Below are 25,150 nucleotides of genomic sequence, written 5' to 3'. Positions count from 1 at the left end.
GGCTACACGTTTGCGCCGCTGTTGCGTGTTCGTGGATCTGCAGGACATCTGGATCAGCCCCGAAGACCTTTTATTTTCAATAGATTTCAGATTCTTCATGGCCCATCCTCCTTTTCCAACTCTGTCCAGGTTCTCAGAGTTTCGACACGTGTGGTATTGACTATTCAAAGTGGGATAGTATTCACCTTAATACTAACACCTTGTCGGGTTCCACGTCCGTGGTAATGTTTGCCGCGTATCAGGATGAAGCTACTGGCATGAGGCGTGCGGAGTGGAAATCAGTGGTGCCGCTTGGCGAGAGACAGATGATTCCTTGGGTTTTTATTTCAGACCTGCTCGAAGTCTGAGATCTTGATATGCAAAAGAAAATCAATACTGTGAGGGCGGGGTTTTGCCCTTCAAATGCATTGGCGAATGGGACAGGGAGATATTCCAGGCACTAGCTCTGGGCAATCGATCACGTCCTCAATATTTTACCTGGCGCTTGTATAGCCCTGAGAGTAATGCCCGATGGGGCGGTGTACAGTACTTTTGACAGAAGCATGAATTTAGCCAATGAGCTGAACCTCGTATCGATTCAGCCTTGAGGCTGAGCAAGATCTTCCCCTCCCGGCGATAAATCGTAGTGACTTTCCCGTTTTCCCATTACTTTCTCCTGCGATTATTTCGAGCGATCGAACATTCTATCCATAACCTGCAGATTTATACGCCATTTGAATCGCCTGGCATCTGGCAAGCCTTTGCCTCAGATGGACGGCACTCCAGGGGATGATCACTGTGAAGACGATCAACCTCATTTACGAAAACGCCAAAAGACAGTCCACCATGATAATCCTTCGTCTGCGCGACGCGATAGCTATACTATCGCCTGGTTATGTGCGCTCCCGATCGAAATGGCAGCGGCTCAGGCCGTGCTGGATGAGATTCACGATCCCCTCCCTAGGCTGCCAGACGACACAAACACATACGTTCTAGGAAGCATTCAGGCCCACGATATTGTGATCGCATGTCTGCCCACCGATCAATACGGGATAATCAATGCTGCAACGGTAGTAACGAACTTGAAGCGGACTTTTCCTGCAATCCGAGCGGGACTGATGGTTGGAATTGGTGGAGGCGTGCCAAGCAAGACTGATATACGCCTCGGGGATATTGTGGTCGGAACGAGAGTGATGCAAGTTGACCTCGGAAAGATCATCGGCAACAACGAGCTGGAACGTACTGCCATCCCTCGTCTTCCCCATCAGTTACTTGGAACAGCAGTATCAACCCTCCGGGCAAAACATGAACTTGGGCCGAGCAAGGTGCCGGCTATTCTCCAAGAAAGGCTAGAGAAATACGCTGGATATGGCTACCCGAGCTTACCGGATAACCTGTTCCAAGCGACATATCACCATGAAGCACCGTCTGAAACCTGTGACAAGTGCGATAGCTCAAAGTTAGTAGTACGAGCTCCGCGTACATCGAACGATCCCAATATTCATTACGGTGCCGTCGCATCAGGGAGTCAGGTTATAAGAAACAGCGTGTTTCGGGATGAGGTTGCTCGGCAATTGAATATCATTTGTTTCGAGATGGAAGCTGCCGGCCTAATGGACATTCTTCCTTGTCTCCCCATTCGTGGGATTTGCGACTATTCGGATTCTCATAAAAACAAGGATTGGCAGAGGTATGCTGCAGCTACAGCAGCGGCATATGCAAGGGAGCTTCTTGAGGAACTTCCTCCGACCGAAATCAAGCATCGCACACAGAGTAATGAAGCTTGTGCCTCAAATTTGGGTAAGTCACTCAGGCATCCTCAGAGTATAAGTTTGACTAAATGATTATATACAAATATAGGCCCAGGTATATCACAAAAGCAGGTGGAAAGGGCGGAAAATCAAAAGAATCGCGCGAAACAGCTGCTTGATCTCCTTCGGTTCAAACAGATCGATGCTCGAAGATCAACAATCAAGGACGCTTATTTTAAGACATGCGCATGGTTTCTCCATCATCCAGACTACAAAGCATGGCTTGACTCCAGCAAGCTGTCTCAACACCATGGTTTTCTATGGATCAAAGGGAAACCTGGTGCTGGCAAATCGACAATCATGAAATTCGCGTACTTGAACATGAAAAGGAAGAAACAGCCTTGCCACTCCCTCACTATTTCTTTCTTCTTCAACGCTCGTGGTGATTACCTTGAGAAGTCTGTTTTAGGGATGTATCGGTCTCTACTAGTACAAGTACTGGAGGGTTATCCTGACCTTCAGGAGGTTCTGTCTGATTCTGAGCTCTGGTCTTCTCAGGGGCAAGCTCATAGCTTAATTGGATCTATCAACACACTCAAAGATCTTCTGTCCAGAGCAATCTCTCTACTTGGCAAGCGCTCGCTTACCTGCTTTATTGATGCACTCGACGAGTGTGATGAGCAACATATGTTAGATATGATCCAGTATTTTGAGCAATTGGCAGAAACCTCTACAGAGAACCAGCGAGCTCTCCGAATCTGCTTCTCCAGTCGACATTATCCCTATATTATCATCCGGCGAGGAACCTCTTTCGTCCTGGAGCACCAAGACGGACACACTAGGGATCTAAAGGCATATGCAGAGAGCCATTTACGAGCCACCGACCCAGTCATCTTGCAGGCTATTCTTGAAAAAGCTTCAGGTGTTTTCATGTGGGTTGTCTTGGTAGTCGAAATCCTGAACAAGGAACTTGCACGCGGTGCAATGTCGCTCGAAAAACGGCTTGAAGAGATACCAAGTGACTTGAGTGCTTTATTCAAGGCTATCCTGGAAAGGGACAAGGAGAACATGCAAGAGCTTCTACTATGTTTTCTCTGGATTCTCTGTGCAGAACGTCCACTAAAGCCTGATGAGTTTTACCATGCCCTTTGGTCAAGTCTATTGGCAGTTGGTCAGAGAAACCGGATCAGTTCAAATTTCCCAGATCCTTCAGTCAAAGATACTGTTGACGGCCTCCCTAGGTCTCACAGATATGTCATTAGCTGCTCGAAGGGTCTTGCTGAGGTCACAAATTCAAATGGGCCTTCTGTGCAGTTCATCCATGAATCGGTCCGAGATTTTCTTATCAAAGATAGAGGCCTGTATGCGCTATGGCCTGAGATCGGCCTTGATTGGAAGGTTCAAGGCCATGAAAAGCTGAAACAAGGTTGTTATGTCTATCTGACCCATTCTGAAATGCGTTGTTTCACTACAAACCTCAATACAAACCTCAAGGTAAAAAAGAAGAATCGAATAGCTGCTGCAGAGAAATATCCATTCCTGCAATACGCAAGCCAAAGTGTTCTTCACCATGCAAACGCAGCCAACAGCGTGTTTTCTCAGGACGATTTCATTGCTGCCTTCGACACTTCTTTATGGGTAAAATTAAACAACCTTTTCGAGAAGTCCATGATTCGCAAGTATACCGCGGAAGCAAGCCTGCTTTACATTCTGGCAGATAAAGGTTACCCTGAGCTTATACGGACAAGGCTAAAAGCTCATCCTGACATCCATATCCAAGGAGAGAGATACAATTTCCCAATCTTCGCTGCCTTGGCACGGGGTGACAAAGCTACCTTTGCGGCCCTCTTGGGCCGTTCTACTACCATATGTGATGGTGTTGACGTAACCGAGGGGCTAAATCATAGGAAGGATCTAGGAGACGTCCGATTCCTATCGCCTCTTTCTTGGGCGGTGGCAAAAGGACGAGCATCAATGGTCAAATTTCTCCTTCAGTCTAGCATAGACATGAGCTCTACTGAATCTCATACGGTGTCTTCATTGTCAATAGCCTTAAGGGTTGGAAACCTTGAAATGGCTAATTTGTTGATTGCTCAAGGATTCGATGTCAACAAGTGGGACTGTGACGGAAACACGCCGATTCATTATGCAATCAGATTTGGCCGTAATGATATAGTGCGGGCTTTGGTTCAGAAAGGTGCAAATGTCGATGTTTGCTGCAATTACCATACTCCAGTTTGCGAAGCCGTGCGCAGAGGTAACTATGATATTGCAGAGTTCCTTTTGGACAATGGAGCCGACCCCAACGTTCATCCGCAGAAAAACCAGTACGCCCCACTGAATGAAGCAGCTCAAGTTGGGAACGAGAATCTCTTAAAATTGCTTCTTGACTATGGAGCATCTGTGAATGCTCGGAGCTACCCCTTTGGATTCACGCCACTTGAGATTGCGGTGGTGCACCGGCATGAAAATATTGCAATGACCCTTATCGACCGCGGGGCAGATATCACTATTCCTGGTTTTCTGCAGATTACCGCCCTCTCCCGCGCTGTCATGAATCATGATCACAGCATGGTAAAGCTTCTTCTCAGCAGGGGAGCAGATTGCAATGCTCAGTGCGCTTTCGGGAGAACGCCCGTTAGTCACGCCTCGACAGAAGATAGAAACGACATTGCAATGACCCTTATAGATCATGGAGCAGATGTCAATATTTGTGATATGATTGGATACACCCCTCTTTTACTCGCTGTCAAGAACCATAATCACAGCATGATAAAGCTTCTTCTCAGCAAGGGAGCAGATTGTAACGCTCAATGTGCTTCAGGAGGGACGCCCCTCAGTCACGCTTTGATAGCAAATGATGCAGATACAGCGATACTCCTCATGGAACGGGGAGCACATTTTCATACACGGTATAGCCATGGGGATTCGTTGCTCCATGTCCTTGTGAGGCAATCGTCAAGCGATGCAGTGAAGCTCCTTATCGATTATGGAGCTGATATTGAGGTTGAAAACGATGACGGAGAGACGCCTCTTGACTTGGCATTGAAACCGAGATGCCAGGAGGACATAGTCAAGTTGTTAGTCGAGAAAGGAGCAGCTGACAATGCCATGAACAAGGACGGAGGAAGACCACTTGGTCTGGGATTGACAAGCGAGAGGGGGGTTTAATTTTTTATTGGCCACAGATCAGATGAGCAGAACATCCCAATATAGATTGATGTCAGGTTGAGCTCATGTCACTTGCACGTGATAATAGATATCAACGTGCTCCGGTGCAAGCTGAAAGCATTACCATGGCCCTACCTTGTAAACATCAAACATTTAGTAATATCACCGCATAAAACTCCGAATTAAAACTGTAGCATAGCCATTCCTCTCGGCTACTTCTAGTATTTATAGGATAGGCTGGCTTAACCGCGACGCGGCGAACTTTCTATTCTTTCGAGGCGTGACGTGGACTCGGATCGAAGGCTGATAAAACACATAGGGAAGAAGTACGACTCGTTCGCTCATATCCGGCACACTGTATGGATGCTCGTGCATTGGCGCTTAATTCCGATTCTCTTGCTTTCATTGCAGACAATTGCCCTTCGCTTCGTAGTAGAGATGCAGGACCCACTTCCACCAAAGTATCTTCTCAGAAGTATCTTTGATTGGGTAAATAGTACTACCAAAGAAGGCCCGATCAGTGGCTTCGGCTAGAACTTCGAGTCTGTGGCTTTTATTGAGAACCGGTGGCACGCGCTTCCCTCATACCAATACTATTTATTCAACGTCCATTGCTACAGCTTCGTATAGAACAGTTAGGAAGCATCCGATTCGAATGACCAGCTTGAAAAATATTCCATCTTGAAGAATTCCCAGTACTATCTACCAATAGAATATTCTCCTTATGATAGGAAATTTACAGTAAGTGTTTATACATCGTCTAATTTGGAAAGTTGTTGGTTGTCGATCTCATAGCCGCCGTCATGATACAACCTAGATGTTCCCCTCATTCATCTCACCCAGGTTTAGGTTTCGTCAATGATGCGGCCATCCTTGGTTTATTAATATGGCGCACATCTTGATATCTGATAAACGAACTCCATTGGGTGACCGAATTCAGTCAATGGCGTCATCGTTTCAGTCTTTCCTCCCCGCAAAGCATATTTAGAGCGGAGCATCCCCCCCCTTGACTGCTCTGTCTATCTAAGCAGTATTTACAAGTTTAGAACCAACCCTGAAATAATTTACTATTCAGAGACGCCGTCATGTCTGACAGTATGTCCACTTACCGGAGTGGCCGTTGTTTCTATCCATGAAACGAAGCTAAGTAACAGACCAAGGTACATATTCCGGCCATGGCCATGACCACGAGGGTTTCTTTGAAAGAATCCTCGATCACAAACACCACGGGTCTACGAATTATCAGCAAAGTCATCCTGAGAAAACCCACGAGGGCCATGCCAACGAGCAGAGCCAATCGCAGCCCCATGAAGAAAGCGAAATGGACAAGTTCAAGGATTATTGGAAGAAAGATAAACAATTGGAGGAAGAGGGGGACGAGTACGGTGGACTAATGTAGTGTGAATTCATGTGGTGTGGATTTATGTGATTTGGATGTATGTAGTGTGCTAGCCTGGCAGGGCAGCAGGGGTCCTTTCACAAGACTTCAATCTCAAGGAATTCTATGATGCTAGATTCTTTCCGTAGCGTAGAATCCTTCAAAGTTTTCGACACTACATATAAAGAAACTTTCAAAGCGCCAAATTTGTAGGGTGAGAAGTTTAGTTGAAACATTCCAAGAAAAAAGAGGTCGCAATTATATACATGACACCACCAAAGAAGAGCTTATTTGGTCTTGATGTGCTTGAGCTTCTTAGGCTCGTGGACGAAGTTGTTGGCATAAGACTTGGGAGTGAAGCGACGTTCGTTAGGCTCTTGAACGAAGTATTCGTATCCCTGCTTTTGCGCAAAGGCAATAGCATCCTCCTTAGACTTGAACTTGAGGTGGGTTCCCTGCATGCCGTCGGCAGATGATTGCCAACCCATCAAGGGATTCTCCCACCGGTGGCCCTTCTGCAAGATATCCCAGTCCATGCGCCAGTGGTGTCCATGCCAGGTGCCGGATTGAGTGGCGGGCTTTGAAGGACGGAAGATTCTACTTAATGTTAGTTTTTAGGCTTCTATATGGGATCCCCGAGGCAACAATACCGGACAGTACGGGCCTGGAGATCGGTCGGGGCGCCAGAGAGGACAGCAGCGGGGAGGGCATCCCCAGGCTCGCTGCCATCCATCACACGCTTGGGGACTGGTGAGAAGGTCCTGAATCGCAGAAATTGATTAGCGGGCATGTCGCGCGCGGTATAATGGAGGCTTCAGGGCGACTAACGAAGTCCCGTGGTCAATTGTAGCCTCATAGTCAGGCTGGTGACGGGTCATAGCCTCCGCAGGAGTTTGCTTGCTGATCAATGAGGCACCCGAGTGGGTGGCCGTGGGTGCTTCAGTCGGGTCGGTCTTGACGGAAGAAGGTCCCTTGGAGGCATTGGAGACAAAACGAGCATTGACAGGAGCAGCCAGGCGACTAGCCCGAAGGCCAGCGGCACCTCCGATCCTGAAGAGGGACATGGTGTGGTGGGAGGAGAAGAGTGGGGAGTGGAGAGTGAAATGCCGTGATGGTAGGAGAGGTCCATCGGAGACGGTGCAGGTCACGGCTTCGCCAAAAGCGGTTTAGCGCACCAACTTCATCCGACCTCCCGCTCCTCTTGCAAAGGATCTCTCCCTTCTGCATCATCAGTCGTTCCCGGTTCACTTGTGCTGCGAACTACCGTGAGTCCCTGCCAAATACAGTATTGCAGTCTCCAAACCGAGCTGCGTTATATGCGACCATTTTCTGATCCATTCAGTCCAGTCAAGATGAGCTACATCACCCGCCGTGGTCTTTCGACCTTGATCCCTCCCAAGGTAAGACGACCCGAGCTTGAACACCCAGACAGCTGTCGCAAGTATTTGATTGGTGATACTAACTAATTGAATAGATCGCTTCTCCCAACGTGAGTCGCTCTAACCTCTTCGTGCACTATATCCCCATGGCCTCCCCTCCGGCCTCCGTATCGTCCCGATGTTGTTTTTCGTGCGGACCATGATCAGCCACAATATGCCCACCAATCTGCCAAATTCTCAAAGCTAACCTTTCCCGAAGGCTATCGGTGCTGCCCAGGATGCTGCTCGCATGGAGCGCGTTGTGAACTTCTACGCCGGTCTTCCCCGTGGCCCTGCTCCCCAGGCTAAGCCCACCGGCATCCTCGGTCGCTACCAGGCTCGTTTCTTCAACAAGGGATCTGCTGCTCGTAAGTGCTTGGAATGCCTGGATTAATCTTATGGAACATTCACTAATCTGTGCAGCCCTTGCCCACGCCATTGGAGGTATCCTGATCCTTGGCTACAGCATGGAATACTACTTCCACCTGCGTAAGTTAGCCCTTAACAGTCGAATCAGCCTCGAATATGTGACATAGCCCCCACGTGAACTAACATGATCACAGGCCACCACAAGAACCACCCTCACTAGATTTTATTTCTTTTGTGATCAGACGGGAGGAGGGTTGATGTAAATAGCATATCCTCCAATCCCCAAGGGCGAAGCAGTGTAGGATTTACAGAGAATCCCTTGAATATCATGTTTTATTATCATTGACTTATACGTCACCTGTAGACCGTAGAAGATGCAGCTGATATGAAGTAAACTATGTGTGTGCGGCAGGACCCTCATTCATGAACTTTCGCTTTTAGCCTGTCACTTCGCCCTAAATACACAATTTTCCCATTTGAGGGGGTAGTCCTCAACATTTCATTAGTTGATAGATTAATCTGAAGTATGGTCACTCATTGCGACGCGCGAAGTGTCTTAAGAAGGTGGTGGGTTCATTGAATCTGCTGTTCGCCGGGAGACGCTAACCGAAAACAGCCACCTCAGCTTCAAACCCGAGACTCATCTTCAACGAGGCCCAAGACGCCCGCATCCCGTCAACTGCTCTCCCTTCCCAGATCCCGTACCCCCTTCTCTCGATATCACTCTCTTCTCCTGGGTTGCCTCTAGGGCTGTGGACTTCCCCGACGCGCCTTTTGGAGTAGCCCCGCAGACTACGCTTCAAGCCACTTCTCCGATCGTCACTACCGAATCTCCATCAGCTGCACGGGAGCTGGCCCATCCAACTTCTCCTGTTCTGGTTGTAGAATCCCATTCTTTCAGGGTGCAACCAGTCGAGCAAGCTGTTTCACTGTGGCGATCCTCAAACTCTGACAATAGGTATGTTCGAATCCTCCAACACGATGCGATCAGAGCCCGCCTGCGGCTGGAAGCTCGTGTCGCATGCTTCCGGTCTCTTCTCAGGGCCTCTCTTTTGCCCAGACCGCGAATGTAATCAAGCGCAAAATCTAACATACCTTGCATTCTTCTAGACCCGAGTATTGTTATGGCAGAGCAGAACAGCCGCGATGTGGTAGATCAGACCCTGTCGGGCGGCGAGCCTTCGTCCTCCGACGTTCCTGCGAGCACCAACGACAAGCCTACTACTGCTGGAGGAGACGTGGAGGATATAGGAACTTCAAGCATGCAAACATCTTCTGAGCGACGGCCCGACGACATGACGAGACAAATGGTTGAATCTAATAGCGAAAAGATGGAAGGTGAAAAAGAGGCTGGAGGCTCTGCGCCAGGGGCTGGCTTTGTATTGAGGTCAGACTATGCGCAAAGTGATGGCCAGAATGGTACGCAGGAATCATCGAAACAGGGCTTAGGGTTGGTTGCATCTCGAGCTCTTGAACTGAACAGATTAGCTTCGACATCGGATGGCGGGGACGATACGGCTTCTTTGGGTGGCTCCGAATCAGATACCAGTCGGACTGACGGTCGGAACCACACACGGACAAGTTCAGTCAAGAAGTCTGCATTCAAACCAGTGTCGTTTACCAAGTTCGCAGTACCAAAAGCACCAGGGGGCCCTGCGCCGCCCAAGGTACCGGAGAAAGGTATTGTTATTGTTTTTTTTTTCTGGCCAGTCATTTGTGCTTTTTCTAACAAAGAAATATTAGTGCCATCTGCTTCCACTACCCCTTTGGGAACACCTCAACCTAGCTCACGACCTCGTCTCGTTGCAAAGACGACAAGTGGAATGCGGGATTCGTTCTCCAAGACCGGTGCATCCGGTGCTAAGCCTGGCGGGACAGGGCCAGACCCGAATCAAGTGTGGAATAAAAACCGGCGTATGTAATCCTTTGACGAAGGAAGGAAGAAAGAAAGATGCAGCGCTAACACACGTGTTACAAATCTAGCTGTCCAGCCTACTCCGGCAAAGCATTTAACGGACGAAGAGTTGAAGCAACAGTACGGCATCCACATGACATCTAGAATTCAAGAAGATGGTGGAGGAACGGAGGCCAAATGGGCCGATATTGACGATGATGAAGACGACTGGGCTCCAGAGACCATTGAATGGACTGACGGTACTAAAGTCACCTTAACTCACAACGATGCCTCTTCTCAACCAACCCAAGGCCAAGAGGAGCCCAAGGAAGCACCTGCACCAGAACACCCAAGACCACAGGAGCCTATCAAAATCGCTGCCCCGAAGCCAACTACATCTGTGGGACCAAATCCTACAGTTCTGCGACTTGGAGCTAATGCGGAGCGACAGGCTAAGGCAGCGAGTATTTCGTCTCGCGGAACAAATGACAGAATTCCATCGGGCTCTACGAGCCCTGCTCCTCCCCCGGCCAAGTCACCATGGGCACCTTTACCTCCGGTCGAGAGAGTGTCACCTGTGAACCCAACCATGCATCCACCGCCGCCTCCTACTTCCGCACAGAACCGTGGCGCTGGTCATTATTCACACCGCGACGATATGCATCATGCTCCCTTCCCTCCTAAGGAAATCGCTGCAGATGACTTCAACCGGACTTGGCGTGAATCACCGTCCAATGCTCCTCGAGAATTGTACAACTCCCGGTCTGGTCGATATGAGCCCGTTGCGGACACTCGTCGAGGCTCTTGGCGCCACGATCAAGGTCCACGAACTCCATCTGTCTTGCAAAGACCCAGTCAAAGTGAGTCAGGTGGTCCAGCAGAGCCATCTGCTGCCTTCCAGACTCATCGCTCCAGTCACCAAGATGGTATGGGTTGGAATCGTCACCGTACGTCTTCCAATGTTAGCGGGGGCAGTGGTGGTCTTGGTCGCCGTATGTCGTTTGGCCGCGTAGATCCCCCGAGCCGCTATGCCGATAGTCGTCGGGGCTCTATGGCGAGCAATATGGTCGATCCGGCATTGGTTGATCCCGCGAAGGAGCCAATGAACGAGCCATCTTCTCCCAATTATCAGCAACGACATCCCGGTCCCGGTGGGCATGCGCACGCCCAGCCACCTGTGGCAGTAAGTAGTGAGGGCTCACCGGTCGAGGGTCAGCATGCTCCAGCTCCTGTCTCGCAAGAGCCTCAGGAGGACCCCGTTGTGCTACAAGAGCGGATTATGAAGGAGAAGCGTATGGAGGCGAGACAGCGCAGACTGGAACAAGAAGAGAAAGAAAAGGCCGCTAGGGATGAGAGAACACGGCAGAAACTAGCCAGTCTGGGTCCCCCGCCAGAAAAGAAGCGCAAGGACAGCATTGAAAGTCGCAAACCTCAAGCACCGGTAACAAATACTTCCCCTCCGGTCGTCTCCTCCCCTCCCAAACCTCCTGTTCCTGAACCAAGTGGCGCCCCCAAGCAATATGGAATGATGAAAGTGCACCATCCTGATACCGTGAAAAAGCTTGTTGCCGCCAACGAAAGAGAGCGAGCTTCTGAAAAACAATCTGAAAAAGCTTCACCTCACTTGCGCCGTGCCTCTTCTCCCAACTACGAGCATCCCAAAACCGACTCTGCCCCTCCCTCTGGTCTTCAACGATCTCCTTCTGATCCTCGCACTCAGGATCACAAGGTTGACTTGCACAGTGGTCAGTGGCGGGGCAATTTAGCAGTTTCCAACTCCTACGCGCCTTGGTCGACTGGCTCGAACCTCCCGCTACTTCGCCGTCGCTACCGTCTGTGAATAACCCGTGGAAGCCGCTGAGCAGTGATCGTACCCTTGGCAACGGAATTTTTGATCAGCCTCTGTCCGGTTTTTCGTCGCGTGACCATTCACTACGCACCCAGTTGGGTCTTGAACAATCCACCATGCCACCTCACCCACCGTTCTCAGCTCCTCAAGAGACACCCTCCGTTTCTTCGCTTCCGTCTCCTGAGAATCGCGGCGCTTCATTTGATCCACTCAGTCCCATTGGTCGACCTGGGCCCATCGGGCCTCCAAGCTCCAACATGCCTACATGGCAAGGCGATCGTGGCGTAAATGCGTGGAACAACTTCAGTATCCACACAAACAAGCTTGAGCACGAAGAGTCTCAGAAGTTCCGCCAGGACTTCAAGACCCGGGAGCAGCAGCAACCCGCTAAGAACCCCGTCGCACCTCAAACCGCGACCTGGAAGAAAGTGCAAATCGGGCCCAATGGAGAACGGCACACGACTAAGACTCAAATCGCTGCTGCTTCGGAGCCTGATATCTCTGGGCCACTGAAAGAGGCTGCTAACTCTTTCGCAGCCCTTGATGTCGCAACTGCTCCTGTGGATATTCTTCCCTTCTCGGAGAATCATGTTCGGCTTCCTATGGCTAGTGTCCCTGTTCGCAGCTCTCGTTTCTTTCCGCAGGCCGCTGCTAATGTTGACCAATCGAAGCGGTCCATCACCGAAAGGTTTGGCTCTGACCACAGCGATTCGCCGCCCCCTCCCGATGACGAGGCTGGTCTTCATCCCGTCTACACGAGCGCCTCTGGGCCACGAGTTCATCTCCCGACTCCTAAGCCTGTTGTCAAACTTCCGCCTCAGGCAGAGGCTACTGCCCCGCGAGTCCCAGCCCCTCCTCCCACCTTTGCTTCGATGGCTGCTGCAGCTCCACCCCGTGCCAACCCGCCATCGGCCGCTCCAGCCATCTCTTGGCAGGAGAAGTTCAACGGTCTCTTCGGGAAGAAGACTTCTCCTGAGAAGAAGGGTGCCCTGGCTGTTACATCTGCTTCGAAAGAGCCACTCGATGTTCAGCTGACCGCTCCGGCTGTGTCCATTTCTCTTCCCAGCAAGAGTGCTGGCTTCCCTAGCGGTGATGGTGACCTTGCTGCCCGGCAAGTAGCTGAAGAAGAAGAAATCTTCGAGGACCGTGAGCCCGGTTCCCAGCCAGGTGTCCGAGTCCCCCATATGGCTCCCCCGTTGGCTTGGCAAGCTGCTCCTGCCCCTTCCCAGAGCAAGCTTCGAGTGAAGAATATGAAAGCGACGCAAGTTTTGACTGTTGACGCATTCCACATTGGTCATGGTGACAAGGACAGCCATGGCAACTTAAAGGTCCAGATTCTTCTCCCCGGTAACGAGGAGTCAAAGACTGTCATCCTGCGCAAGAAGAGTCATGGTCCTTCTCCCCGCCATCGTAACACTAGCACAACGTTCAACAAACAACGCCGAAAGCCCCAGTCAGACACTGGCTCTGGACACCCACCCCACAAGAAGCGAGTCGAGTCCCAGTCGGCCGAAGGTCCTGGTTCGCGCAATCAACCTCGCAGCACGCCTTGGTCCCGGAGTGGATCGAACTAAGGTTCCTCCTCCATGGTTTCCCACAGTAGGGCATCTTTCGTCCTTTATTTCGTCGAAATGTGTTGTGAATGCTGCACTGGCCCATTCGGATAATTGCTGAAATTCTTGCTCCTCGGTACCGTTCTGTGATCTGCCTGTCATTGTCGATTTCGTCATAAGCAAATGTCCGGGGCAAGAATCCTCCACCGTGAGGGATCCAGCACCGATCCCCACTCCCCATATCTTCCTCTACGACCACACCAACACTCTACCCTCTCACGGCTTTTTCGTGTTATGTACTTTTGATTTCCCCTCCCACCTTAGTGTTTTTTTCCTTTTGCATGCCGATGGATCTGGCTTCGTGAAAGGGGAAATTTCTTTTTGCGATGAACATTTGAAACATTTGAGAGCTGGATGCGGCGTTTCTTCCTCTTTTCACCAACCTCGACGATGCGAGAAAGGAACAAGTTATCTGCCCTGCCAGCTATTACCCCTGTGTCTTTTGGTTCCATTCTCTCTTGAGCTTCGGCTGACGCGTGGATCTCTATGGGTGCTCGGCGGAATTCTGGCTGAGGTTACTGCCCTCATGTCTCATATGCTGCATACTTTCCCAGTTTTCTCAACCTCCCTACCTGTTATGTCGGAACTGTTTCTTAGCAGCTTCTTTCCCGAAGTTTATGGAATATCATCATTATCCACCGGCGTGGTCTTCCGCAGGCACCTTCAATCACGTTTAAATCTGTAGGCTGTACGTATCTACAACTATAAAGAATTTGCAATCTCAGCCAGTGGTCCTGTCACGGCCGATCAGCATCGTGTCTACATCATGATAGCGTCCGGCAGTACTCAATCCCAATCATAGTATCAATAGAATCATGTACTAGTATTTCATCATGATATCTGCTGAATTGGAATGCAGACAAGATATTATACAAATAGCAGAGGTATCAAGCAAACCAACCCCCCAAAGATCCACCAGCACAACGCCCAACCCGTAAAAAACACCGGAAACAAAGTCGTCCTGGTCATAAATTGCAAAATTAGATTACGCCCTCATTCCAGCCACACACGTCCCTTGACTGGATGGGCATGATAAGCCTGGAATCCGCGACCTGTTGCCCAATTACCAGTTCCAAGTCCTGCTCGATGCTGTGAAGACTGGAGGTTTCCACTGGAGGCGACTAGGATCAATCTTACGCTCCCCCTTGACCTTGGCCTTCTCGAGACGCTTGTTGTACTCATCGATCACATAATCCGTGAGCACGATAACCCAGTTCCCTTTCTATAGGATATTATTAGTATTACATTTCTCACTTATGGCACAACTCCGGGATAGTCTTGCGGCGCCCAGATGGGAGGATTTAGACTTACGTGATAACGAAGCATGTTGTAAACAACCAAGGTCTCGTGAACATCCTTCTCGGTCATCGCCGTAGCGACAGCAAGCTCGTTTTCGCTGATAGCCTCTTTGCCAGGTTCGAGGAGGAGCCTGACAAGCGTCTCAAGCCAATACTGCCGGTAACCCAGGAGACCCAGGTCACTGAGAGGTTTCTCAGGAGACCCGAGCTTGCCTTCACGCTTGCTGAGCTCGTAACTGAATTGGATGAGCAGACGTCCGAACCCGTGACGCTGGTATTGCGGCAAGGTCAAAATACAAGCCAAGTTGTAGCCCTCGGCCGAGTCCTTTTCCTTGGAGAAATAGCCTACAAGGTGGCATCCGGTCTCGTCCCGGGTACACATGCAGTAGAATAAGAAAGGGTCGACATCGTAGTAGAGGGTCTTGTGGTCGAGGAACAGCTTGCTGAGAAGACACAAATTACGACACCAGGTGCGCTGCCGACGACCATCGACTTCAAAGAACGAGATGTTGTCGTCGCGATAGATTTCATTGCCGGGCGGGTGGACCAGAGTGCACTTTGTCCGATGGCGCTCAAATGCGCGCTGGTTGTCGAAGTAGCTCAGGCAGAATTCATCGATGTACACCATGTCCACGTCCGAAAAGGACTCCGGGTAGGGCGAGAAATACCATGGCTCCACATCGTATTTGCCCATCTGCAGACGATTCAAGTTACGCACGCGGTGGATCTCTGTCGGGTTCTGCGTCATACTACCCCCGGTACGCAGTCGCTCGATCTCTTCTTCGCGAGATATAATCTCGCCCGAGGCCGTCTTGACTTCGTCTTCTTTGGGCTCCTTGGGCTCGGCAGGTGTCGCGTCCGCCATCTCAACGTCATCGTCGCCCGCTGCAGATGCCGCTTCGGAGGGGAACAGAGAAGCATCGCCAGGGGTCTGAGCCTCGCGGTTTTCTTTACCACCAGCCTTGGACGGCCGTGGGGCTTTGCCGACGTTCAAGTTTTTACCACCAAGAGCATCCGGTGTCCCAGATACCTCACGGCTGTCAGCACGAGCGCGCTTCTGGGCATTTTTACTTGGGGCTTTGTTAGCGGGGCCCGATTTTTTCTTGTCGGGTTTCTCTGGTTGGGGCCATTCGACCTCCTGCGAAAGATCAATTCTGGCAGCAGGCACCCATTCTAACATCAATTATTAGTATCCCAGTTTCCAAAACAATTCGCCTTGGCAAAAGATACATACCGTCAAGACGTTTGTTGAAATCAACATAATGGACGCTGGTCTGATGTAAGTAAAGCTGAGATCCACCAGATGATAAATATCCTGGGAGAAAAACTTACTAAAACGAAGGACCGTCTTTGCGTTGCTTAATAGACAGAATTTCGGCCTTGCGTAGTTCACCATCCTATAGTAACGTAGTTAGCGCCATGTCACGTGATGCACCAGAATCTGCATCGCGACTCACCTTCTGCACCATCGCCTTAACACCGATTCTACACGACCAGTTAGCAGATGCGACCGAGGAAAGTAGCCGTAGAGACGCGAAACCACCGGGTCTAGGGGGATTATTCGCGCAAAACTCACCGGATCGTGTTCAGGGTGGCGTACCCCTTCTCGACGGGGTCGGGAGTCCCGGTCGCTTCGCCGCTATTGCCGCCCATCGTGGATCACAGCGTGTAGAGGCGAACGCAACGCGATTATGGGATGGAAGTCCTGGATTAGAGGCGATATTCGATGGAATGAGCAAGGGCGACGATGGTTGCAAGGAGGCAAATTGGACGAGGTGTTAGTAAGCAGCCGGATTTGGGTGGCGGCGCAACATAAAAGTGACTTCGGCTTCGGTTGAGGGCGAATTGGGGATAGTGAAGCCATACCGTCACGGTGTTTGCTTGTACCAGCAGGGAAAGGGAAAGCTGTTCTCAAAGAGGTCATATTACCTCTCTCAAGAAATATACTAGACTAAAGCTAGTTGGCTTCCTACAGATGCCATATAAAATGATAATCTTCAGAATAGCTTGCATTTTGGACGCAAATGGAACCTCCCTAGTAGTACAAGAAAGAGCGAAATTTCGCAACGCCATCCGAATGAAATCAAATATAGTATCGTAGCCATTTAGTGCCACCCATTGACTGCAGCAGTACCAGCAACCAGTTCGTCCAGTTCATCCTTTCTAACCTTGTATTGTTCTTGCGCTTCTCGTTCGCGTCGTAAGACGGACGAGACATCGTCGCGCAGTTTCTCCAGGCGCCGGGAGAGAGCGGCCTCCTCGGAGATCTGGAGACTACGGAAGGCATCCAGATCGTCTTGAGCCTTTGGCAACGCTGCGCCGGCCTCCACCACCTTGGTTCGAAGGGTCTTGGCGCGCATCTGATATCCTCGGCATAACTTATCCAAGGACTTCTCGAGCTTATTGTTGCGCTCGGCGATGGAAATCAGGGATGATTGGACATTGTCAAACGCCCCGATCATGCGCTGCTCCTCCTTGAACGGGTCTTGCTCGTCCTCCTCGTCATCATAGTTGTCGAGACCTGGAAGGCACTTGGCTTGGGTAGACAAGGAAACCTCTTCGAATTTCTCCTGCCATTGACTGTGTTCTTGCTGCGCTGCCTCTGAAGACATCTCCGCTGCAATAGCAGCCCGGGCAGCATCTAAGTACTGATCGTCCAGTCGGCTGAGCTTGGGTGCCTTGCCTTCAACCTTGGCATTGGCGACTGGGTGTTTCTTGGCATCGTACGCGATAAGAGCTGCAGTCTCCCGAGCGATCAGGCCCTCAATCGGATCCGTGATGCGAGCGGCACGTTCAATAAGAGCATCGATGTCCAAAACAGCACATCGTGGCAAACCGCGTTGGTACACCTGTGACTGGCGCTTGAACTCAGCCTCGGCGGCTCTCTTCTGTGCTTCTTGCGCCCTGCGGTCTCGCTCCGCTGCGTCCTCGGCACTGTACTCGACAGCGGCAGTAGGCTCGGCAGTTTCTGATGGGAGTTCTTCCAGCTCCCATTCACTTTCTTTGGGCTTGGGAAGCAGAGAGAGCTTGCTGCGAATCTGTTGACGCTGGAATTTTTCGTGCATCTGAATATCGCGGGGTGTGCTACCGATGAGCTGTCCGCCAGGGCCATCACGGTTCAGTGCCAAATGGTCACGAGGGGTGCGTAGTGGTGTAGCGCCAGGCCCGATACCACCATGCATAGGCGTCGCGCCGATGCCGTTAGCTTGCCGGAAAGGAGTTGCCATAGGATTAGGGGTAAAAATTTCCTGCTTTCGTGGGGCAATTCCATCAAATCCAGTAGAAGAGCCGCCTTCGTGGAGAGGGGTGTTCTCGCCACCAAGGAGAGATGATTGAGTCTCTGTTAAAGCTCGGATGTTCTTGATCTCATTGGCGACGCGGTCCTCCTCCGGCGCAGCACGCGGCGTTCGTATGGGTGTTCCTCCTACGATTGCTCCGTAGTTCCCAATGAGTCCGCGGGTACCTTCTTCGTCTGCGCTCATCCGACTTGCCTTTTCTCCAGCCATACCCATCTTTATGATATCTTCCATTTCACTCTCGCCAACCTGAGGCGCAGGGAGAACCAAGCTGCGACGCTTGCTGCTCTGCTCGGCCTCTCGGATCTTCTGCATTTGACCAGCACGTGCAGCGGCGGCGAACGCTGCAGAGTTGCTGTTTTTGTCGTTCTTCTGTTTCTTTCGGTCCGCATCATCATCTTGGTCGCCTTTGCGCTTGTTTGCCAGTTGGTGCTTCCGGGGATCAAATGCTTCGCGCTGGCGCTCATTAAGGGCTTGTTCCTCGGTGGTATCATAGAAACCGGGGGCAGCTGGCTTCTCGAATGGAATATCTGCGTTGTAATCCATTTGACCAGGCTTGCGGGTCACGACCTTGACGTTGATGCCAGCATTCTTAAGTTCGCGACGCTTCTGCAATACGGCCATGCGTCGTGACTCTTCTAGTTGACGCTCACGGGCCTTCCGCTTCGCCTTTTTACCCTGTGTATTGGCAAGACGCGCACGCGCCTCGCTCAGCATCTCCTTCTCATCCTCATCTAAATCAATGGTATCGGGTCGAGCGGGCTTTGATTCGGGGTCTGGGTCCAACTCTCCGGGTCTAAATCACATGAGCTAAGGCAAAAATCATCAGAGATAGATCCAACATACCGTAATCGGCGAACATCGTCTGCACTGGGAGCAGCTGTCTCTCCGCCCTCGGGACCTCCCAAGCCAAGCTCGTCATTTTCGCGAGCCTCTGCCTCATCCAAAAGTTTCTGGTATCGCTCGAGACATTGGGTTGCGGTGCGTCCGACGATGGGGGCAATCGTACGCCATTGTGTTGGCATCAGCTTCGCGAGGTGCAGAAGTTTCTCGTCCTCTTCACGCGACCACTCGACTTTGCGAATACCGGGGTCCAGCCATTCGATCCAACGCGCTTTGCACTGTTTCGGGGTTTTACGGGCGAGAAGCGAAGAGACACGGGCCCATTGGTTGAGACCATACTTGGAGACCTGTAAATTTGGTCAGTTATCCCATATTGGGGGCAGACTGAGCTTCCTGAGATCTTTGAGCAAGACTTACAGCTGCACGAAGCACTTCGTCCTCAATATTAGTCCTAAAGGTCGTTAGCTGGGGACTCCTACGCGATGAAAGATCGAGGACTTACCAAACACCTCCTTTAACGACAGGCATGGTGGTCAGTCGGACGGGTTATCCAGTCAATATCCAGAAAGGCTTTTGACTCGATCGCGACACGGATTCCGGGGAGATGAGAGTCGAGATTCCCCGGGCTTAAAGTCAACGCGCAACGATCAGTGACGGCTGGATAGAAAAGCCAGTGTTTCGTCACGGTTGAAGTTCCTTCACCGCTTTCAATAGTTAGTTAGTTAGCCGCCCCCGCGTTAGTCATCAAATCCGGGCTTTTGGAATTTTTTTTTAGTTTAGATTTGGATTTTGCAAGCAGAGACGATAAGACATCAGCCATGTCGGCCTCAGTGGATGCTCCCCAGCAATTCAAGCAGCCCTCCCGTAAGGGCAAGAAGGCGTGGCGCAAAAATGTCGATGTCACTGAGGTTCAGGAAGGTCTTCGCTTGCTGAAAGACGAAGAAATCAAAGGGTATGTTTGGTCCCTTATCGTGGATACTTTTCTTCTACTCTTCCTCCAATATTTACTAACTCTATATCAGTGGCATTGTTGCAGAAAAGCCCTCCGATGAGTTGTTCATAATTGATAACACTGGCTCGGCCGATGTTCGCGAAAAGATCACCAAGAAACACAAGCCGCTCAAGGCTGACGAAATTATTGCCCAGCGCTCTGCCATTCCTGCTTTGCCAGGCCGCAAGCGTGGGAACCCAAATCTCACCGATGGAGTAATTGAGCAGAAGTCCAAGAAGCACAAGAAGGACTGGGTGACCCAAAAAGAGCTTCTGCGCCTAAAGCAAGTGGCCAAGGATGGAACTCCCACCAACACTTCCGGGAACAATGAGATCTATGATCCTTGGGCAGAGGAAGGTGACGAGACTACTGCATACGACGACCCTCGATTTGATTTCTTAGAGAAACCTAAGCCAAAGGTTGCGCCAGAGACTCTTCATCAAGCCCCTGTGTCACTTGCTGCCAACGGAAAGCCAATCCCTTCGGTACGCACTCCTCAAGCTGGAATCAGTTATAACCCTGTCTTTGAAGAATGGGACCGCCTGCTGGTGGAACATGGGGAACAGGCTGTTGAAGAAGAGAAGAAGCGTCTCGAGGAGCAAAAGAAAGAAGAGGAGAAGCAGCGCCTGATCGCCGAGGCTCAGAATGATGATGGCGAGGTTAAGTCCGACGATGAGAGTGCTTGGGAAGGATTCGAAAGTGAATATGAAAAGCCTGAGTGGTTGAACAAGAAGAGGCCGGAGCGGAAAACCAAGGCTCAGCGGAACAAGATCAAGCGCCGCAAGGAAGCCGAGCGCCTGGCTAAGTGGGAAGCTCAGAAGGCTAAGAAGGAGTCTCAGATTGAGCTGGCTGAACGTCTTGCCGCAGAGGCAAAGGAACGTGAACTGGCGAAGCAGAATGACTCAGATGCCGATGATTCTGAGGAAGAGGGCGATGATACCAAATTGCGAAGGAGAGCCCTTGGTGGCAAGCATGCGTATGTTTTTATTCGGTTCCTACGATCAGCGATACGTGCTAATGTGATTATAGACCCCCAGAGAAACCATTGGAGCTGGTGCTTCCCGATGAGCTGCAGGATTCACTCCGTCTGCTGAAACCAGAGGGCAATTTGTTGGACGACCGTTTCCGCACGCTCATCGTCCAGGGCAAGCTTGAGTCACGCAAGCCAGTGACACAGCCTCGCAAGGCCAAAAGGAAGGTCACCGAAAAATGGATGTCGAAGGATTTCAGAGTTCCTGGCATGGACTATTGATCTGTCTTGTTTCCATTAGAAAACGTAGCGTGCATCGGAGTTTGGACATAAAGGGTTAATTTCAATTCATGCTTTGGTATCTAAATATAATGATCAGTTCTTCGGTCACATACTTTGACTCCTTGAAAATTTATCAGATTCTTCTCAAGTAACGCCAAAAGGCGCAACCTATATACGCGGTATCCTCCGGGCCGCTGAGATTGGCAGAAGCGGTGTTGCCGCTTTATCTTTTCTGCCGGGAAAAAAAAAAGTCCAGTTTATACGAACCGTGCCATGACCTAGTTTTCCAAACACATTTCTGCAATCGGGATGGATTCAGCAGGCCTTTCCAGTAATTGGAAAAAACTGCAAGCAACACTGAAGAAGAAAACATCTACGGAGACCGCAGCCCCAACCTCCAAACGCAAGGCTTCGGATCGCGACTCGGGACAGGCGCCCGCGAAGAAGCGCAAATCGTTAGACAAAAACCACTCGAAACCACGGGATTCGAGCACCTACACCTTACAAGCGCAGGAGGATGGCTGATGGACCAGATGGACTGAATGACTCGCCGACGGGCGTGACGTTACGGCGGAAATCCAGTGCTGGTGAATCTTCTGTCACGAAAACTGAGCCTCTCAGTAGCAAGGTCAACGAGGGCCTGTCAAAAACGTACGTACCGCGGATTCTTCCCGGATATCTGGCATTGCTTTACGGTCTTTGCTCACATCTTATGTCTTAGTGCGGAAATCGGAAAATACATTGCCATGGATTGCGAAATGGTCGGTGTTGGACCCAACCCAGATAACGATTCCGTTCTCGCGCGCGTCAGTATTGTCAATTTCAACGGTGACCAGGTTTACGATTCCTATGTACGCCCTAAGGAGGAGGTCACCGACTGGAGGACACACGTTAGTGGCATTGCGCCCAAGCACATGGTGGAAGCGCGCACTCTGGAAGCCGTTCAGAAAGACGTGGCTGAGATCATGGACGGCCGCATTCTGGTTGGACATGCGGTGAGCAATGACCTAGATGCCCTACTCTTACCCCATCCCAAGAGAGATATCCGAGATACAAGCAAACACCCTGCATACCGGAAGATTGCTGGTGGAGGATCACCACGGTTGAAGATGCCAGCCGAGCACTTCCTTGGCTGGAAAATCCAACAAGGAGCGCATTCTAGTGTGGAAGATGCTCGGGCGACAATGATGCTCTACCAACGAGAAAAGGATGCATTCGAGAAGGAGCATTTGAAGAAGTGGCCAGTGCGGGTTCCTGTTGAAAAAGTTGAAGGCGACCAGCAGAAGAAAAAACCAAAGAAGAAGAAGAAGACCACTCGCAAGCGGTAATTGTGAAACCCGCCTAGATTATTATCCCATGCATTGTATACCCCAGACACGCATCAATATCAATCAAGTATCGGCCAAATTATAGAGCTCTTTTTTTCCGTAAGAGTAGGGTGTTCGCCCGTGCGGTTGATTCTCCGCCCACATCCACTTAACGCGGCCACGCGACGCGTTCCTCGTCGCAACTCCGCAGTGCTGCACCCCAAATCCCGCCAAATCCGTTCTTCACGGACCGCTCTTTACTCCGAAGACAACCTGTAAATCAATTGTCAGCCTAAGACCTTGGTGTTCCTTCCAGAGAGATATTGCGACTACGACGACTCCACGAAACCTCCACCAGCTGCGCCGCAACGATGCCAGACATGTACGGCTTCCAAGCCGGGGCTCAATCCACCACACAAGGCACAGCAGACGATCAGCATACGCCTTCACAGCTTACTCCAAATGTGCTTCCTTGCCGAATCCACCACGATGGCCCCATAGAAGCCCTTGAGCGATTCTGGGCCCCTGCATCCAACCCAAAAGGTAGAGCTTGTCCTGCGTGCAGAGTGCATAAGTCTTAGTATAGATCTTCTCCTATAAGAAAGTGATCTTACCTATTTTTATCTACAGATAGTGTGCCAACAGCATTCTTTAGAGGCCGCAAGCTTCGGGGGCGGCGCGTTGCGATTCCAGATGGGTATCAAGGTAAGAAATGGCCGAAAAGACATTGCTGGAACATCTTAATAACCAAATTGTCTTTGATAGGAGTTGTTGCAACCCCCACTGATAGAGTCTTGCCCAAATCTCCACCAAAGAACCAGGACGCTGACATAGAGATTGTCGAGCCTGAGGAACCCGTCAAGGTCTTGGAGACCCAAGGCACGTTCGAAAATATGGTCGTCTGGGGACATGAGATTATTCCGGCTTCGGATGACACTTTTGTCAAGGGCGTGGAAGAATGGATCAGGTTCGCAGAGACAGTAAGTGGACTCCGTCTTGTGTAGCGTGAATTGACGTGTTTAACATTTTATCGACATAGATGCATGCTCCAGCGTCAGAAACAGATGATACAAAAGCCTAATGAGGTGAGAAAACAATTAGGGCTTGGTAACTATTAGAGTATCCTGGGGTTAATCCAATTATAATGAACTATACGTTTTTTGAATCTTTACTGTCCAATCCCATACGCCAACAGGACCAATTTTAATCGGCATACTATCTCACCAGAAGCATTGCTCATCTATTTAGGTATTTTGCAACCTATTATATATATAGTAGACCCAGCAGGCTACTTCGATGGTTGCAAAATGATCAGATCCTCACTATATAGTTCTAAGACATTAGTCTTCCCGAAGCGCACTCCAATTACATTATCAAGTACCCAACCTGGTCCAAGAATACTTCGCCAGTGATTTGCACAAATTTCAAAGCAGTTCCTCCATGTGACGTAGTAGAAGCCTGTTTGTCGGTTCTACTAGTAGATGCAGATGGCTACCCTGCGGCGACTATTCATTCCAACCCGATAAGCGTCTCCGCCCCGCACCGATAACAAGCCACAACAGTCGAAACGTCTTCTTCCCAATTTTATACTCCATCAGTACGCCTTGGGCAAGCACAATGTCTACTCCCGAGAGCCTCATCCCCAAGTTCCAAATATCTAGGCTGCTCAAGCAAGGTATGATTTGCCCATGACCCGGCCGTACAACACAGTAGTCCAAAGGATCCCAGCAGTTCAGACCTAACCCATCCCTAGATCAACATGGCCGCCGCATCTCACTCCTCGGCTCAATTGATGGACAGCAAGGCATTCTCACAGCTGAGCGCACGGCATTTGCCACCGAGTCTCTAGAAACACTCCAGGCCTTTCATGCCGCCATCTCGAAGGTCAACAACCTCGGCGACAACGACATCTACCGCTGGTACCTTGCTTCTTCCAGCGATTCAAGCAACGCCTCTCAACAAGGGACCCAGCAAGACCTGAAGCTGAACCTCATCTGGCCTTGCACAGAGCAGCACATCAAAAAGTACTCGGATCAAAAGCTTCGCATGGTCACTGAGACGCCTGCGATATACAAGGACCACGTCCGTCCATACATGCAAGCGAAGCGAGAGGAGGGCCGCCTGAACTGGGTCTTCAATATCCTCGAAGGCCGGACCGAACAAGAGGACGTTGTTCTCCGGGATGACGGGCATGGCCTGGAAGATGCGTTCCTGATGCTTCCTGATCTGAACTGGGATCGCAAGACGCTGAGCTCGTTGCATCTACTGGCCCTTGTGCACCGGCGCGATATCTGGAGTCTGAGAGATTTGCGCAAGAAGCATGTGCCGTGGCTGAAGTATCTGAGGCAGCGTGTGCTGGAGTCAACTGTCTCTCTTTATCCGGATTTGGAGATGGATGAACTCAAGCTTTATGTCCACTGTAAGTCTTTTGTTCCAAGACCACCACCGCTGCTGGCTTCAGAATGCGTACTTACGACTATCAGACCAACCTACCTATTACCACTTCCATATCCATGTCGTTAATGTCATGCTGGAAGCTGGAGCAACGCAGGCTACCGGGAAAGCTTTCGGGCTGGAAAATTTGGTCTCGCAGCTTGAGACACTGGCCGGTGATGAGGATGCGAGTCTGGCAGATGTGAGCTTGACCTACTACCTTGGCGAGGCGAGCGAGCTGTGGACAGAGATATTTGCGCCATTGAAGCTGAAGGGGGGTGTGCAGCCAAAGAGCCAATAGAGCCAAG

The 25,150-nt window shown here is 50.6% G+C and overlaps 12 protein-coding genes across 12 annotated transcripts; 9 read left to right on the top strand and 3 right to left on the bottom strand.

Moving 5' to 3' along the window:
* Positions 1 to 749: 749 nt before the first annotated feature.
* On the top strand, positions 750 to 4,901 carry N7468_010559 (uncharacterized protein; the record flags this gene model as incomplete). The annotated part of the gene is made up of 2 exons (XM_058479854.1): positions 750 to 1,779; positions 1,840 to 4,901. The coding sequence occupies 2 exons, from the start codon at positions 750 to 752 to the stop codon at positions 4,899 to 4,901; spliced, it is 4,092 nt and encodes a 1,363-aa protein (XP_058325377.1).
* Positions 4,902 to 5,986: 1,085 nt separating this feature from the next.
* On the top strand, positions 5,987 to 6,300 carry N7468_010558 (uncharacterized protein; the record flags this gene model as incomplete). The annotated part of the gene is made up of 2 exons (XM_058479853.1): positions 5,987 to 5,996; positions 6,056 to 6,300. 2 exons carry the CDS (start codon positions 5,987 to 5,989, stop codon positions 6,298 to 6,300), a joined length of 255 nt encoding a protein of 84 aa, XP_058325376.1.
* Positions 6,301 to 6,566: 266 nt separating this feature from the next.
* On the bottom strand, positions 6,567 to 7,343 carry N7468_010557 (ETC complex I subunit; the record flags this gene model as incomplete). The annotated part of the gene is made up of 3 exons (XM_058479852.1): positions 6,567 to 6,876; positions 6,930 to 7,040; positions 7,108 to 7,343. The coding sequence occupies 3 exons, from the start codon at positions 7,341 to 7,343 to the stop codon at positions 6,567 to 6,569; spliced, it is 657 nt and encodes a 218-aa protein (XP_058325375.1).
* A 288-nt stretch (positions 7,344 to 7,631) lies between these two features.
* N7468_010556 (F1F0 ATP synthase subunit f) lies at positions 7,632 to 8,286 on the top strand (the record flags this gene model as incomplete). Its single annotated transcript, XM_058479851.1, has 5 exons — positions 7,632 to 7,679; positions 7,754 to 7,768; positions 7,918 to 8,065; positions 8,121 to 8,186; positions 8,261 to 8,286. 5 exons carry the CDS (start codon positions 7,632 to 7,634, stop codon positions 8,284 to 8,286), a joined length of 303 nt encoding a protein of 100 aa, XP_058325374.1.
* Positions 8,287 to 9,026: 740 nt separating this feature from the next.
* Positions 9,027 to 11,800, top strand: N7468_010555 (uncharacterized protein; the record flags this gene model as incomplete). The annotated part of the gene is made up of 5 exons (XM_058479850.1): positions 9,027 to 9,135; positions 9,177 to 9,485; positions 9,555 to 9,746; positions 9,810 to 9,980; positions 10,050 to 11,800. The coding sequence occupies 5 exons, from the start codon at positions 9,027 to 9,029 to the stop codon at positions 11,798 to 11,800; spliced, it is 2,532 nt and encodes an 843-aa protein (XP_058325373.1).
* Positions 11,801 to 11,925: 125 nt separating this feature from the next.
* Positions 11,926 to 13,383, top strand: N7468_010554 (uncharacterized protein; the record flags this gene model as incomplete). The annotated part of the gene is made up of 1 exon (XM_058479849.1): positions 11,926 to 13,383. One exon carries the CDS (start codon positions 11,926 to 11,928, stop codon positions 13,381 to 13,383), a length of 1,458 nt encoding a protein of 485 aa, XP_058325372.1.
* Positions 13,384 to 14,485: 1,102 nt separating this feature from the next.
* N7468_010553 (NuA4 histone acetyltransferase complex catalytic subunit ESA1) lies at positions 14,486 to 16,373 on the bottom strand (the record flags this gene model as incomplete). Its single annotated transcript, XM_058479848.1, has 6 exons — positions 14,486 to 14,644; positions 14,734 to 15,893; positions 15,955 to 15,989; positions 16,053 to 16,117; positions 16,178 to 16,205; positions 16,297 to 16,373. The coding sequence occupies 6 exons, from the start codon at positions 16,371 to 16,373 to the stop codon at positions 14,486 to 14,488; spliced, it is 1,524 nt and encodes a 507-aa protein (XP_058325371.1).
* Positions 16,374 to 16,825: 452 nt separating this feature from the next.
* On the bottom strand, positions 16,826 to 19,387 carry cef1 (putative cell division control protein (Cdc5); the record flags this gene model as incomplete). Its single annotated transcript, XM_058479847.1, has 4 exons — positions 16,826 to 18,812; positions 18,863 to 19,206; positions 19,277 to 19,310; positions 19,362 to 19,387. The coding sequence occupies 4 exons, from the start codon at positions 19,385 to 19,387 to the stop codon at positions 16,826 to 16,828; spliced, it is 2,391 nt and encodes a 796-aa protein (XP_058325370.1).
* A 290-nt stretch (positions 19,388 to 19,677) lies between these two features.
* N7468_010551 (ribosome biogenesis protein NOP53) lies at positions 19,678 to 21,102 on the top strand (the record flags this gene model as incomplete). Its single annotated transcript, XM_058479846.1, has 3 exons — positions 19,678 to 19,811; positions 19,882 to 20,826; positions 20,880 to 21,102. The coding sequence occupies 3 exons, from the start codon at positions 19,678 to 19,680 to the stop codon at positions 21,100 to 21,102; spliced, it is 1,302 nt and encodes a 433-aa protein (XP_058325369.1).
* A 309-nt stretch (positions 21,103 to 21,411) lies between these two features.
* rex4 (putative 3'-5' exonuclease) lies at positions 21,412 to 22,430 on the top strand (the record flags this gene model as incomplete). Its single annotated transcript, XM_058479845.1, has 3 exons — positions 21,412 to 21,557; positions 21,616 to 21,753; positions 21,824 to 22,430. The coding sequence occupies 3 exons, from the start codon at positions 21,412 to 21,414 to the stop codon at positions 22,428 to 22,430; spliced, it is 891 nt and encodes a 296-aa protein (XP_058325368.1).
* Positions 22,431 to 22,780: 350 nt separating this feature from the next.
* Positions 22,781 to 23,490, top strand: N7468_010549 (ribonuclease H2 subunit C; the record flags this gene model as incomplete). The annotated part of the gene is made up of 4 exons (XM_058479844.1): positions 22,781 to 22,952; positions 23,040 to 23,114; positions 23,175 to 23,389; positions 23,449 to 23,490. 4 exons carry the CDS (start codon positions 22,781 to 22,783, stop codon positions 23,488 to 23,490), a joined length of 504 nt encoding a protein of 167 aa, XP_058325367.1.
* Positions 23,491 to 24,026: 536 nt separating this feature from the next.
* N7468_010548 (putative mRNA decapping hydrolase) lies at positions 24,027 to 25,143 on the top strand (the record flags this gene model as incomplete). Its single annotated transcript, XM_058479843.1, is given in 3 exon segments — positions 24,027 to 24,084; positions 24,163 to 24,828; positions 24,848 to 25,143. The coding sequence occupies 3 exon segments, from the start codon at positions 24,027 to 24,029 to the stop codon at positions 25,141 to 25,143; spliced, it is 1,020 nt and encodes a 339-aa protein (XP_058325366.1).
* Between the last annotated feature and the right edge of the window lie 7 nt (positions 25,144 to 25,150).

The sequence above is a fragment of the Penicillium chermesinum genome, assembly GCF_028974085.1.
Source record: "Penicillium chermesinum strain IBT 19713 chromosome Unknown utg000009l:1.0-952002.0:1.0-954369.0, whole genome shotgun sequence".
Taxonomy (NCBI): Eukaryota; Fungi; Ascomycota; class Eurotiomycetes; order Eurotiales; family Aspergillaceae; genus Penicillium; species Penicillium chermesinum.
Note: the sequence above shows the minus strand (reverse complement) of the source record. Positions and strands in the feature narration are given on the sequence as shown.